The sequence below is a fragment of the Megascapheus bottae genome, chromosome 5 (assembly GCF_031878675.1).
Source record: "Megascapheus bottae isolate mThoBot1 chromosome 5, mThoBot2.hap1, whole genome shotgun sequence".
NCBI classification, from domain to species: domain Eukaryota; kingdom Metazoa; phylum Chordata; class Mammalia; order Rodentia; family Geomyidae; genus Megascapheus; species Megascapheus bottae.
The window spans coordinates 20903025-20915031 of record NC_143513.1 but is presented as its reverse complement, the minus strand read 5'-3'; the positions used below and the strand labels follow the sequence as shown (position 1 = coordinate 20915031).

The 12007-nt window shown below is 44.7% G+C and overlaps 1 protein-coding gene across 1 annotated transcript in view; it reads left to right on the top strand.

Moving 5' to 3' along the window:
• Positions 1-12007, top strand: part of Gsdme (gasdermin E) — a 47282-nt gene that overhangs the window by 21204 nt on the left and 14071 nt on the right. The window contains exons 4-5 of the mRNA XM_090332776.1: positions 1896-2067; positions 4875-4995. Of these exons, the coding sequence (XP_090188902.1) occupies positions 1896-2067; positions 4875-4995 (293 nt within the window). The remainder of the gene's footprint in view (positions 1-1895; positions 2068-4874; positions 4996-12007) is intronic.

Sequence of the window (12007 nt, the reverse complement as noted above, 5' to 3'; positions counted from 1 at the left end):
GAGCCACAGCTCTCCTTCCAGCTTTTTGGTGGTTAATTGGAGATAATATTGGATTTTTCCTGCCTGGGCTGGCTTCACACTGTCCTCAGATCTCAGACTCCTGAGTGCCTAGGGTTACAGGCATGAGCCACCAGTGCCCTATTGTATATTGACCATGTACATTTTTGTATATCTTCCCTTTTTGTTTTATGTATTCTTTATATAACAAACGTTGCTGTTTGAATGCATTATTAAGCATATAATTGGATGGTGGCATTAAGTACAGTCCTATTGCCATGCAGCCAGCACCACTGTCCCATTTCTAGAACTTTTCTCACCCTACCAGGATTCTCCCAACAACCAATGAATCACTTCTCATCTGTCCTCCCTTAGCCTTTGTTAGCTTTCAACCTTCTATCGCTCTGAATTTGCCTATCTACGTGTATGTGGGACCACACTGTAATTGGTCTTTTGATGCTTATGCTTCCATACTGTAGCATATATGAGAACTTCCTCCTTTTCTCTGTGCAAACCATATCTCTTGATCTCATGTGTCAGTTCCCCTGTGGGTTATGTTTCCCAAAGGCTGTAGGGTTCAAGTATATCTTAGCCACCTGTATTTGTGTGGTTTGGGAGGGGTACGAAGCTTTGCAGGGAACTAAACTGAGCGGTTTCAAAAGCTCAGTAAACGTATAGATCTTTGCATGCAGAAACCAACTCTGATTTGTTTCCTCTGCCCACTTCTTCAATACGGTGTTCAATGATGTACCTAAGGAACTTTATTTCTAAACATGGTATCACTTCCTGTAGTCCATGTTCAAAGTGCTATCAAAATTTTAAGCAGCTGAGGGAGGGGTGGAGAGCCCCAAGGTCTCTGTAAAGGATTAGAAATGCCTCCTAAAAAGTTACTCTTCCTAAGTCAAGGTAAGAAACTCCCCCTCTCTCCCCCTCTCTCCCCCTCTCTCCCCCTCTCTCCCCCCCTCTCCCCCCCTCTCCCCCCCTCTCCCCCCCTCTCCCCCCCTCTCCCCCCCTCTCCCCCCCTCTCCCCCTCTCCCCCCCTCTCCCCCCTCTCCCCCCTCTCCCCCCTCTCCCCCCTCTCCCCCCTCTCCCCCCTCTCCTCCCTCTCCCCCCTCTCCCCCCTCTCCCCCCTCTCCCCCCATCTCTCCCCCCATCTCTCCCCCCATCTCTCCCCCCATCTCTCCCCCCATCTCTCCCCCCATCTCTTCCCTCTCCCTCCCTCCTCTCTCCCTCCTTTCCTTCCCTCCTCTCTCCCTCCTTTCCTTCCCTCCCCCCTCCCTCCCAGCTAGTTAGGAGGCTAAAATCAGAAGGTCCTGGTTTAAAGTCAGTTTGGGAAGAAAATTCTGTGAGACTCCTTATTTTCAATTAACGAGCAAAAAGCTGGAAAGTGGAGGTTAAGGTTCAAGTGGTAGGTCATCAGCCTCGAGTGCAAAAGCCAAGGGAGAACTTGAGGCCCCAGTACTGGCACACAAAAATCACCACCGCCACCACTAAAACAACCACTTGAATTTCCTCCTTGCCACTGTGTTTAAAGCCTGTAGTCCTCTGTGTAAGCTACTGCCCCCTCCCTATAATATGTGAGCTGCCTGGGCCTGGCTGTCAAGTGTTGTCCCTAGGTTCTCCCAGAGTCCACTGCGGCTGGACTGCACATGCTCTGTGCACTGGTTTCCTCCTGGAAGCCAGTGCTGTAGTTGGATTGGGTTGGTCAGCCTGTCCTCAGCACGATGTGGGGGGACTCAGGGGAGCTTGGTTAAGACCTTTCTGGGTGACTTGTCTTACATTACCTGGAACTCAGCATCACTGATTGTCACCCTTCCCTCCTTTGCCATCTGGGTCAGGAGGAGAGAATTTGTGCCATCATCTCCCCAAGCCACTCAGTGGTCATTTTTCTTTTTCAGAAAGCTGCATCTGAACAACCCGGTGCTGCAGCAGGTGCTGGAGAGGAGGCATGAAGTGCTGTGTGTGCTGACGCAGAAGATCGTCACCACGCAGAAGTGCCTGATATCTGAGCACGTTCACATCGAGGAGAAGTGTGGCGGCATGGTGGGCATCCAGACCAAGACCGTGCAGGTGTGGACCTGGGGCGTGCGGAGTCAGCCACTGCCATGAGACTCTGCAGGCAGGCAGGGTGTCCACTTCATTAGAAAGAACACTTTCCGGAGTGAGTTGGCAGATACACAGGTCATACTGACACAAGTGAGCGAGGACACATTGACGGCTGTAACTGGAGTATGCGAGGCAATCTGGCTTCAGTCACTGCTGGATCCAGGAGCTGACATTGTGGGCCACTGCCCCTCACAGAAGGTTAATTTGATTAGTCTCCTCACTACCCCCTACCTAGTCCAAGACATTCTTTCTTCTGTTGGTGTGCCAGGCTTTCATCAGTTTTATTGGAATCTGTGGGGGCAAGATTGCCTTAAAACTGGTGTCACCAGATCACTTGAGTCTTATCCAGACCTGAAGCAGTCCCGTGGCCTAGCAGAAGGCGCTTGCCTTTAGTGAGAGTGGAGTGGGCACTGACCAGGCTGGATAATAGGAGAATACTCCTCACACCTTGGGGCCAGGGCTCTCAAATATTTACTCTGAGGTTAGCTAACTTGATGCTCTGTGAACCGAGTGAGGCCCATGACCAAGTTCTTCCAGTTTAAAGTAGAAATGTCCTTGAAGCTGATTCGTGTGTTGGTGCAGACAGCCCCACACTGCACCCTTGACCCATTGCTCCCTAGGGTTTTGGAGATCTACTTTTTGGGTAACTTTTTCTTTCTTTTTGTCCAGTCCTGGGGCTTGAACTCAGGATCTAGACACTGTCCCTGAGCTGCTTTTGCTCAAGACAAGCACTCTACCACTTGAGCTCCAGTGCGACTTGTGCCTTTTCTGTGTATGTAGTAGTGAGGAAAGGAACCCAGAGCTTCATGCATGCGAGACAAACACTCTACCATTAGGTCTTATTCCCAACTTAGTGTAACTTTTGTCATTTTGTTTGTTGTTTTGGAATTTTTGTTTTGTTTTTGTTTGTGGTGTTGATACAACAGCTTGAACTTGGGACCTAGATGCTGTCCCTTAGCTTTTTTTGTTTGAAATTGGTGCTCTACCACTTGAGCCATACCTCTACTTTTAGCTCTTTGGTGGTTCATTGGAGATAAGAGTGTCATGGACTTTACTGGCTTTAAAGTATGATGCTTAGAGCTCAGCATGAACCGCCAGTGCCAGCTCACTTTTGTGTTTTTCTAGTAGACCCTTCATGGCTACATTTGACGAATGGGGGTCTTTATAGGTAGGTAGGGGCGATGGGACAGCGATGGGAAGATGGGCACTTGGTGAGAGATGGCATGCACTGTTCCTACTGATGTTTTGGCTTGTGGTCAATGCCTGCTCAAGTCCTGATGCTGTAGGAGTCAGGAGTCTATCAGCCATTGCGTACTTGACCTAAAGCCACACAATCTAACCAGAAGCAAGTTGCTAAAAAAACGTTTCTTTAGTCTCTAGCAATAGATTCCCAGCCTTGTCTCTTTCAGATCACAGGACTTAAAGGAGGAAACTTTTGTGCCCATGTTTCCTTTGCAGCCTCTCCCCACACTGCCCCGGTTCCGGGCGCATCTGCAGGCATCTCCCAGACACTCTCCTTCCATTGGGATTTTTAGCAGGATTTCCTAACTGTGTCCATAACCATGGATGAGAGTATTGGGAGTGGATTTTATTTGGTTGTACACTGCTTATTATGTTCTGAGAAATGCTTCACTAAGTGATTTCATGGCTGGGTGAACATCACAGCGTCCAGTTGCACAGATGTACATGGCTGAGGTCAATCAGGCCTCTTGATAGTCTAGAGACAAGTGGTCCCGAGATGACAGGCTGCTGCCAGCCTCACTCAGTGTAGTTTCATGGCATTCTTCACCTTCATAACTTAGAAGTATAGCCATTGGCTTCTGAGACAGGAGGATCAAGAGTTCAGGTCCAGCCTGGTCTACATAGTGAGAGCCATTTCACTATGTCTATCTGTATATATGTATGTGCATCTATATATTATATAGTATGTTGTATGGTTTATACATAGCAATATAGTATATACTTTATGTACTATATATAGCATATACTGTATAGTATATACTATACATGTTTAGTTTTTATGTATATACTGCATACTTAGTATATAGTATGTTTTATTTATACTGTATACTTAGTATATATATATATATGTGCACACACACTCAAACGATAAAAAGTATGGTAGAAGTAATATCATGTGCATACACCAACATCACCACAAACACCAGTGGTGTCTCTTGCTGTCATGCCACAGTGGCTGTACTATTACTGTGAGGAACTTTATGGTTTCATTAGTTATTATGTTATGGAACTATTGTAATATATATGATCTGTTGACCAAAATATAATTCAGTAATGAGATGCCTGGTTATTATTTATTTATTTATTTTTGTGCCAGAAGTGAGGCTTGAACTCAGAGCCCCATGATCTAGTTTGGCTCTTTTTGCTCAATTTTCACCCTCTACCACTTGAGCCATGCCTCTACTTCCAGCTGGTTAACTGGAGATCAGTCTTTCAGCCCAGGCTGGCTTGAACCATGGTCCTCAGATCTCAGTCTCCTGAGTGGCTGGGTTTACAGACCTATGCCACCAATGCCCTGACATGTGTACGTCTTACCTCCCTGCCTCTCACACTCTGGGGCTGCACAGGCTGCCCTCTAGCTCTGGCATATGGCAATACATCACAACACCCGTGGGGTTTAAATCCGCACCTTTGTCAGGTCCTCTTTCTCACTTGGCTCCATGGCCATTTTCCTAGCGTGCTTGTATGCAAGGCAGGCCAAAGGGAGCCGAACAGAGAGTGCAGGAGGGGGTGTGTGTTCTTGTCCACAGGTGGCAGCCATGGAGGATGGGAATGTCCTCAAGGACTGCAACGTGGCCCTGGAGATCCCAGCTGCCACCACCATCGCCTATGGCATCATGGAGCTCTATGTGAGACAGGACGGCCAGTTTGGTGAGTGCTGCCTCTGGAGAAGTCTGAAGGACCCCAAGTTCCCTGAAGGCACACACTTGCAGAAGACCTTTTTTGCTTGGGGGTCCTGGGGAGAGAGGGAAGAGACAACAGATGAGTTTGAGCCCATGGCCCTGGATGGTGGGCAGCCCTGGGGGGGCTGAGGTTGGTGAGGGAGTCTAGGGGGATTTCGTCATCCTTCTCAAGACGTTGGATGAGTAATGAGGTTCTACCGCCGGGCAAAGGTACGCCTGTGACTCTGCAGCCAGCCAGACTGGGCTCACCCAGCACCCTGTCCCCTCAGAGTGTGGAATCTTAGAATTTTAGCTTTGCCCCTTGGAAGGGGAAACACACCCCCTGTTGAGGTGGAGGGAGTGGTCAGCTAGATGAGGAGGAGGAAGTACGGGCATGCAGTCACCAACTCTTAAACCTCAGCTGTTCATAGGTTCCTCGTCAGACTCTTAATGGCTAATACTTGTGATTCTAAGGATCCTGATTGAAAGCCTACTCAAGCAAATTCCTCAGACTCATATCTCCAGTTAAAAGCTAGAAGTGGGTGGTGTGGCTCAAGTGGTAGAGCTCCAGCTTTGAGTGAAAAATGGTAAGCAAGAGCATGAGGCCCTGAGTTCAAGCTCCAGTACTGCTGCACTTACGTATACACACACACACACACACACTAGAAAGGAAATGACTAAAACAATAACCTGACCTTCCAATGACATCAGAAGCCTGTCATCTGTCATTGTGACTTGAAGGCAATATCAGTTTCTGTCTCATTCATGTCCCTTCACCTTAGAGGCTCAAGGCCCCTTCCCTCTCAGTTGTAAAGAGAAGAGGTTGTGTTGAACCTAACAAATTGCTTCCTTGGAACCAGAATGAGTAAATTCTACAGCTCAGTGTTACCCTTTTTGGGTATGATAATGACAGTCTGGCTGTGTCTCTAAAATTGTCATGTAGAAGCCGATATTGAAATCTCACAGATGCAAGGACAGTGCCTCTGCTTCGCTCGACTGTGGTGAGTGGAGCGGGTGGAGTGATGCAGGGCAGAGGGCCTTGAACTGCTCATCAGGACCATGCCGTTCACAGTACATGGTGCACACTTGTGGGCCTGTTTGGCATTTTCTAATAGAGTGGCAGGAGGTGTGGCAGTACCCGCATGCACGTCTCGTGCTGTCTCCTCTCCCTTCGCTCGCTCGCTTCAGCCAAGTGGGTTCATGAGTAATTCCATGCGGGGCCTGCTACTCAGCCACCCACGAGACTTGTAGCCCCTCTGGGACAAACCAGGGATGCCGACACCTCATGTAGCGACCCTGTCTTCACCTTCTGGGAACCTGAGGACTCAGCTTCCCTACATGAGGCAAGCCAGCATTTGAGGAAGTATAAGCAAGAAGATGTCGGGTTTTTTTTTTGTGTGTGTTTGTTTGTTTTAACTTGAGCCACACCTTCCCTTCTGGCTTTTTGGTGGTTACCCGAGGATAAGAATCTCAAGGATTTTCTTGCCTAGATGGCTTTAAATTATGACCCTCAGATCTCAGGCTCCTGAGCAACTAGATTTCAGAAGTGAGCTGCGCCCTCCAGTTGAAGTCGGCTGAGGAAGGTTGAGAGGGGTTGGGGGTCAGGAGCACTAAGAGCTTCAGGTATGGCGTGCTCCTCATGTGTGCCAGGCTCCTCATGTGTGCCAGGCTCCTCATGTGTGCCTTCCTGGGTGGCCCTGTGATTTTCTTCTCTTTGAAAGACTTGGGCCTTGCAGTTCTGTTCAGCTGAACTTGGCCTGTGAGCCAACCATGCTTTATTGAGATATAATGGACAGATAACAAGCTAGACAAATTGAATGTGCCCGGGGGATTTACTGTCATCTGCACTGTGAAGTGACTGGCACAGTCAAGCTGGCCAACATATCTCTTACCTGACATGGGTACCGTTTAGAGAGAGTGTTGAAGAGGTGTGTTCTTAGGAAATCGCAACACCAGTTTTAGTTGCTCTAGACTTTAATCCCATATTTATGACCTATTAATATTTATTTAATGTTTCAATGTGTGCCTGTTATATATTGATCATATCCATCACCTCATGCATTTGTTGAATCTTTATGGCAACTATATTCTTTTTTTTATTGTATTTAATAAAAGGGTAACATGATATTTGCCAGATAGAAGGTGCATTAATTCACATACATTGATACCCTTCCACATGTCTTGGTCCCATTACCCTCCCCCCCGCCCCCCTCTTGGTTTCCCCCCCTTCCCTGTCCAATATCAAGTAACCAAATACAAATGTATCCAATATATCAGATAACAAAGTGAGATATTGTGTCAATATGAGACAACAAAGGAACAGCAAAAGAGATGAGATAACATAGCACATTAAGGACAGCAATCATTCATTATATGGCTTTTGTTTCAATATCCTAGAGGTCCATTCAATTAGCTTCATATTATATGGCCTTATGTATCAAGATTTTGCTCTATTGCAAATCTCTGCTAGTAGAGCCCAAGGTTTCTACAGGTTATGATGAATGAGGGAAACCATTGAGCCTATGTTCCTTTGAGTCTGGCTTACTTCACTTAATATGATTTTTTCTAAGTCTTTCCATTGCCTAACAAATGGGGCAATGTCATTTTTTCTGACAGCAGCATAGAATTCCATTGTGTACAAATACCACAACTTGTTGATCCACTCATCAACTGAGGGACATCTAGGTTGGTTCCATATTTTTGCTATGGTGAATAATGCTGCAATGAACATTGATGTGCTAGTGGATTGAGTATGCCCTAGTTTCTGGATGGTTGGGTAAATGCCAAGTACTGGAATTGCTGGGTCATAGGGGAGCTCTATGTTTAGCCTTCTGAGGCACTGCCATACTGCTTTCCATAGTGGTTGAACGAGTTTGCACTCCCACCAAAGTGTAGTAGTGATCCCTCCTGGCCACATCCCCTCCAGCATCTGTTATTATTCGTTTTCCTGATCCTGGCCATTCTAACTGGAGTGAGGTGGAATCTTAGCGTTGTTTTGATTTGCATTTCTTTTATGACCAGAGATGTTGAGCATTTCTTCATGTGTCTATAGGCCATTTTTGTTTCTTCTTCAGAGAAGACTCTCTTTAAGTCTTTGGCCCATCTTTTAATGGGATGGTTGTTACTTTGGAGATTAGTTTTGGAGTGATTTAATTTTTTGAGCTGTTGATATATTTTAGATATGAGGCCTTTGTCCTTTGTATGGTTGGTGAAGATCTTCTCCCACTCTGTAGGCTTCCTAACTAATTTACTAGCTATGTCCTTTGCCATACAAAAGCTCTGCAGTTTAATGCAGCCCCACTTATCCAGCCTTTCTCTGATTTGTTGTGATTCTTGGTCCTTATTAAGAAAGTTTCGACCTGTGCCAAGGTGGCCTAGTGTATCTCCTATTCCTTCTTGTAAAGTTTTCAGTGTGTCAGCTTTTACCTCCAGGTCTTTGATCCATTTGCAGTTAATTCTAGTGCAGGGTGACAAAGAAGGATCCAACTTTAGTTTTCTGCAGGTGCTTAACCAGTTCTGCCAGCACAACTTGTTGAAGAGGCTGTCTTTCTTCCATTCTATCTTTCTGGCTCCCTTGTCAAAGATTAGGTGGCCATAGGTCTGTGGTTTAATATCTGGGTCCTCAGTTCTATTCCATTGGTCTTCAGGTCTGTTCTTTTGCTGTTTTGATAATTATAGCTCTGTAATAGAGTGTAAAATTTGGTATTGAAGTTCCTCCTGTGCTGTTCTTTCTGGTAAGAAGTGTTTTTGCTATGCGGGGTCTTTTATTATTCTATATGAAATTTTGAATTGCCTCTTCTATTTCTTTAAAGAATGACATTGGGATATTGATGGGTATTGCGTTGAATTTGTAGATAGCCCTTGGCAAGATTGTCATTTTCACGAGGTTGATTCTTCCAATCCAGGAGCATGGGAGGTTTTTCCATTTCCTTAGTTCTGCTTTAATTTCCTTTTTCAGGGTTTTAAAGTTTTCATCAAAAAAGGTCCTTTACATTCTTAGTTAAGCTAATTCCTAGGTACTTTATTTTCTTTGAGGCTATTGTGAAAGGAGTTGCCTTCCTGATCGTTGCCTCGTTCCTCTCACTGTTGGCATAGAGGAAGGCAGTTGATTTTTGAGGGTTAATTTTATAGCCTGCTACCCTTCCAAAGTTTTGAATCAACTCAAGGAGCTTGGGAGTAGAGTCTATAGGATTCTTTAAATACAGAATCATGTCATCTGCAAAGAGGGATAGTTTTACTCCTCTTTCCCTACTTGGATCCCCTTTATGCTTGCTTCTTGCCTTATTGCATTGGCTAGGAATTCTAATACTATGTTAAAGAGGAGTGGAGAGAGTGGGCATCCTTGTCTCGTTCCTGATTTTAGAGGGAATGGCTTTAGCTTTTCGCCATTAAGTGTAATACTAGCTGTGGGTTTGTCATACACAGCCTTTATTATATTGAGGAATGTTCCTTGGAGTCCTAGTTTCTCCAGAGCTTTTAACATAAAGGGGTGTTGGATCTTGTCAAATGTCTTTTCCGCATCTATTGAGACAATCATGTGATTTTTGTCCTTGCTCCTGTTGATGTGTTGAATTATATTGATTTGCGTATGTTGAACCAGCTTTGCCTCCCTGTGATGAATCCTGTTTGATCATAGTGTATAATTTTTTTGATAAGTTGTTGTAGACAGTTGGCCAGTATTTTGTTGAGAAGTTTTGCATCAATGTTCATCAAAGAAATAGGTCTATAGTTCTCTTTCTTTGATGAATCTCTGCCTGGTTTGGGGATGAGGGCTATACTGGCTTCATAGAATGAGTTTGGTAAAGAACCTTCATTTTCAATTTCGTTGAAGAGCTTGAGGAGTATTGGTGTGAGTTCTGCTTTGAAGACCTTATAGAACTCAGCAGTGAATCCATCTGGCCCTGGACTTTTCTTAGGTGGAAGTTCTCTTATTGCCATTTCTATTTCAGTGCTTGAAATAGGCTTGTTTAGTTGGGTCAGTTCTTCTTGGTTCAGTGTGGGTATATTAATATTGGCTAGGAATTCATCCATTTCTTCTAGATTCTCAAATTTGTTGGCGTAAAGGTTTGAGAAGTATTCCCTCATGATACTCTGGATCTTGGTAATTTCCGTCATGATATTACCATTTTTGTCTGTGATTTTGTTTATTTTGATATGCTCTCTTCTTTTTTTGGTAAGGTTTGCTAAGGGTTTGTCAATGTTAATTCTTTCAAAGAACCAACTCCTTGTTTTGTTGATTCTTTCTATAGTTTTTTTGGATTCCAAGTCATTGAATTCTGCTTTGATTTTAATAATTTGCTTTCTTTTACTGGGGTTCGGGTTGGTTTGTTGCTCTTTTTCCAGGAGCTTAAGGTGAAACATTAACTTGTTGGTTTGTGATTTTTCCAACTTGTTGTTGTACGCACTCAGCGCTATACTGCCTTTGTATGGCAACTATATTCTAAAGTCTATTCTCTAGCTATTTTGAAATAGTTAAGCTTATTGTTAACTAGCGACCATCTGTTCAAAAAAGAAAAATCCCAATGACTTATTCTTCCTATCTAATTGGTCTCCTATGCATTAACACCCTCTCCCCATCTTCCTCTAGGAACCAACATTCTGGTTTTTTGGTTGGTTGTCTGCGTGTTCTTATGGTACCGAGGATGAAACTCTGGTCTTCAGACTTGCTAGGCTAGCACCCTACCAAACTGACCCATACATCCAGTCCTACAGTTCTCTTCTAGAACATCACTGTTCTTTAGATCTTACACATGGTGAAGTACGGGGTAATACGGTGTTTATCATTTGTGGCTGGCTTACTTCACTCAGCACAGGGCCTTTCAGGTTCCCCTGGTTATCTGAAATGAAGGATTTCACTTTTAATGTCTGAATAAATATTCATACACACAACACAGTATTATTAACTATTGTCACTACTAGATACTAAATTCCCAGAACACCAGAAACTTAGAACTGATTCTATCTCATTTCTGATCACCTTGACAACCACTGTTCTGGTCTCTCCTTCTGTGAGTTTTTTTAGATTTCAAATAGAAGTGTGAACAGTGTGTGTCTTTCTGTGCTTGGCACATAATGTTTGCCAGATTGGTGCATGGTGTAAATGGTGGATTTCATTTTTTTATGGCTGACTAGTATTCCATTGTATATACACAGCATCTCCTCTGTTCGTTCATTCTTGGACATTTATTATTTCTATATCTTGGCTACTGTGGATAATAGCATTGTTGTGAATGCTTTTGAAATCCTGGCACATACCAGAAGAAGCTCATGGCCTCTGTAAGGACACTTGGTATCTGGGGAGACAGGCAGGGAGTTCTGTCCTGCCTTGCCTGCAGCTCTGTAGGGGTAGCCTGTCTTCTTCTCAGAAGGGCCTTTGAAATGTGGTCTGCTCTCCTGTTTGCATTTTAATTTGGAGGCTTTTATCTTAGCTGGCTTTTGCTGTGTTTGAAAATAAACTCCTTATTGTGCTGCCAAGAAGAGGCACCCTGGGAATAGCTCAGTACTCCCTCGACTCATTTCCTGATTCCCCATGGCCTTTGCCCTCTCTCAGTGCCATGCCTGACATTTGAGCATCCCTTGCCCAGACTGTAAACTGTGGATGCATTTTGGTTATTGTCAGTGTTTCCTTTCCTGTCACTCTTGCCCCAGAATGTTTTTTTATTTTATTTTTTTTATTGTAATTAGTAAAAGGGTTACATGATATTTGCCAGATAGAAGGTACATTAATTCACATACATTGATACCCTTTCACATGTCTTGGTACCCGTTTCCCTCCCCCCCCCCACACCCCCCACCCGTCTTGGTTTTCCGCCCCAGAATGTTCTAGTTCTGCCCCAGGGAAATAAGGTTGCAGGGGCTGAAAGGACCCCCTCTTTCACCTCTTAACCTTGGACAGTAGCCCTTGTGTACTTTGTTTTTTCCCTAAGGACCAGGTGCTGCAGCCTGCTGCATGTAGTGCCATGAGTCTTTCCTTCTACAGCTCAAATTCTGGCTTTTTGGTG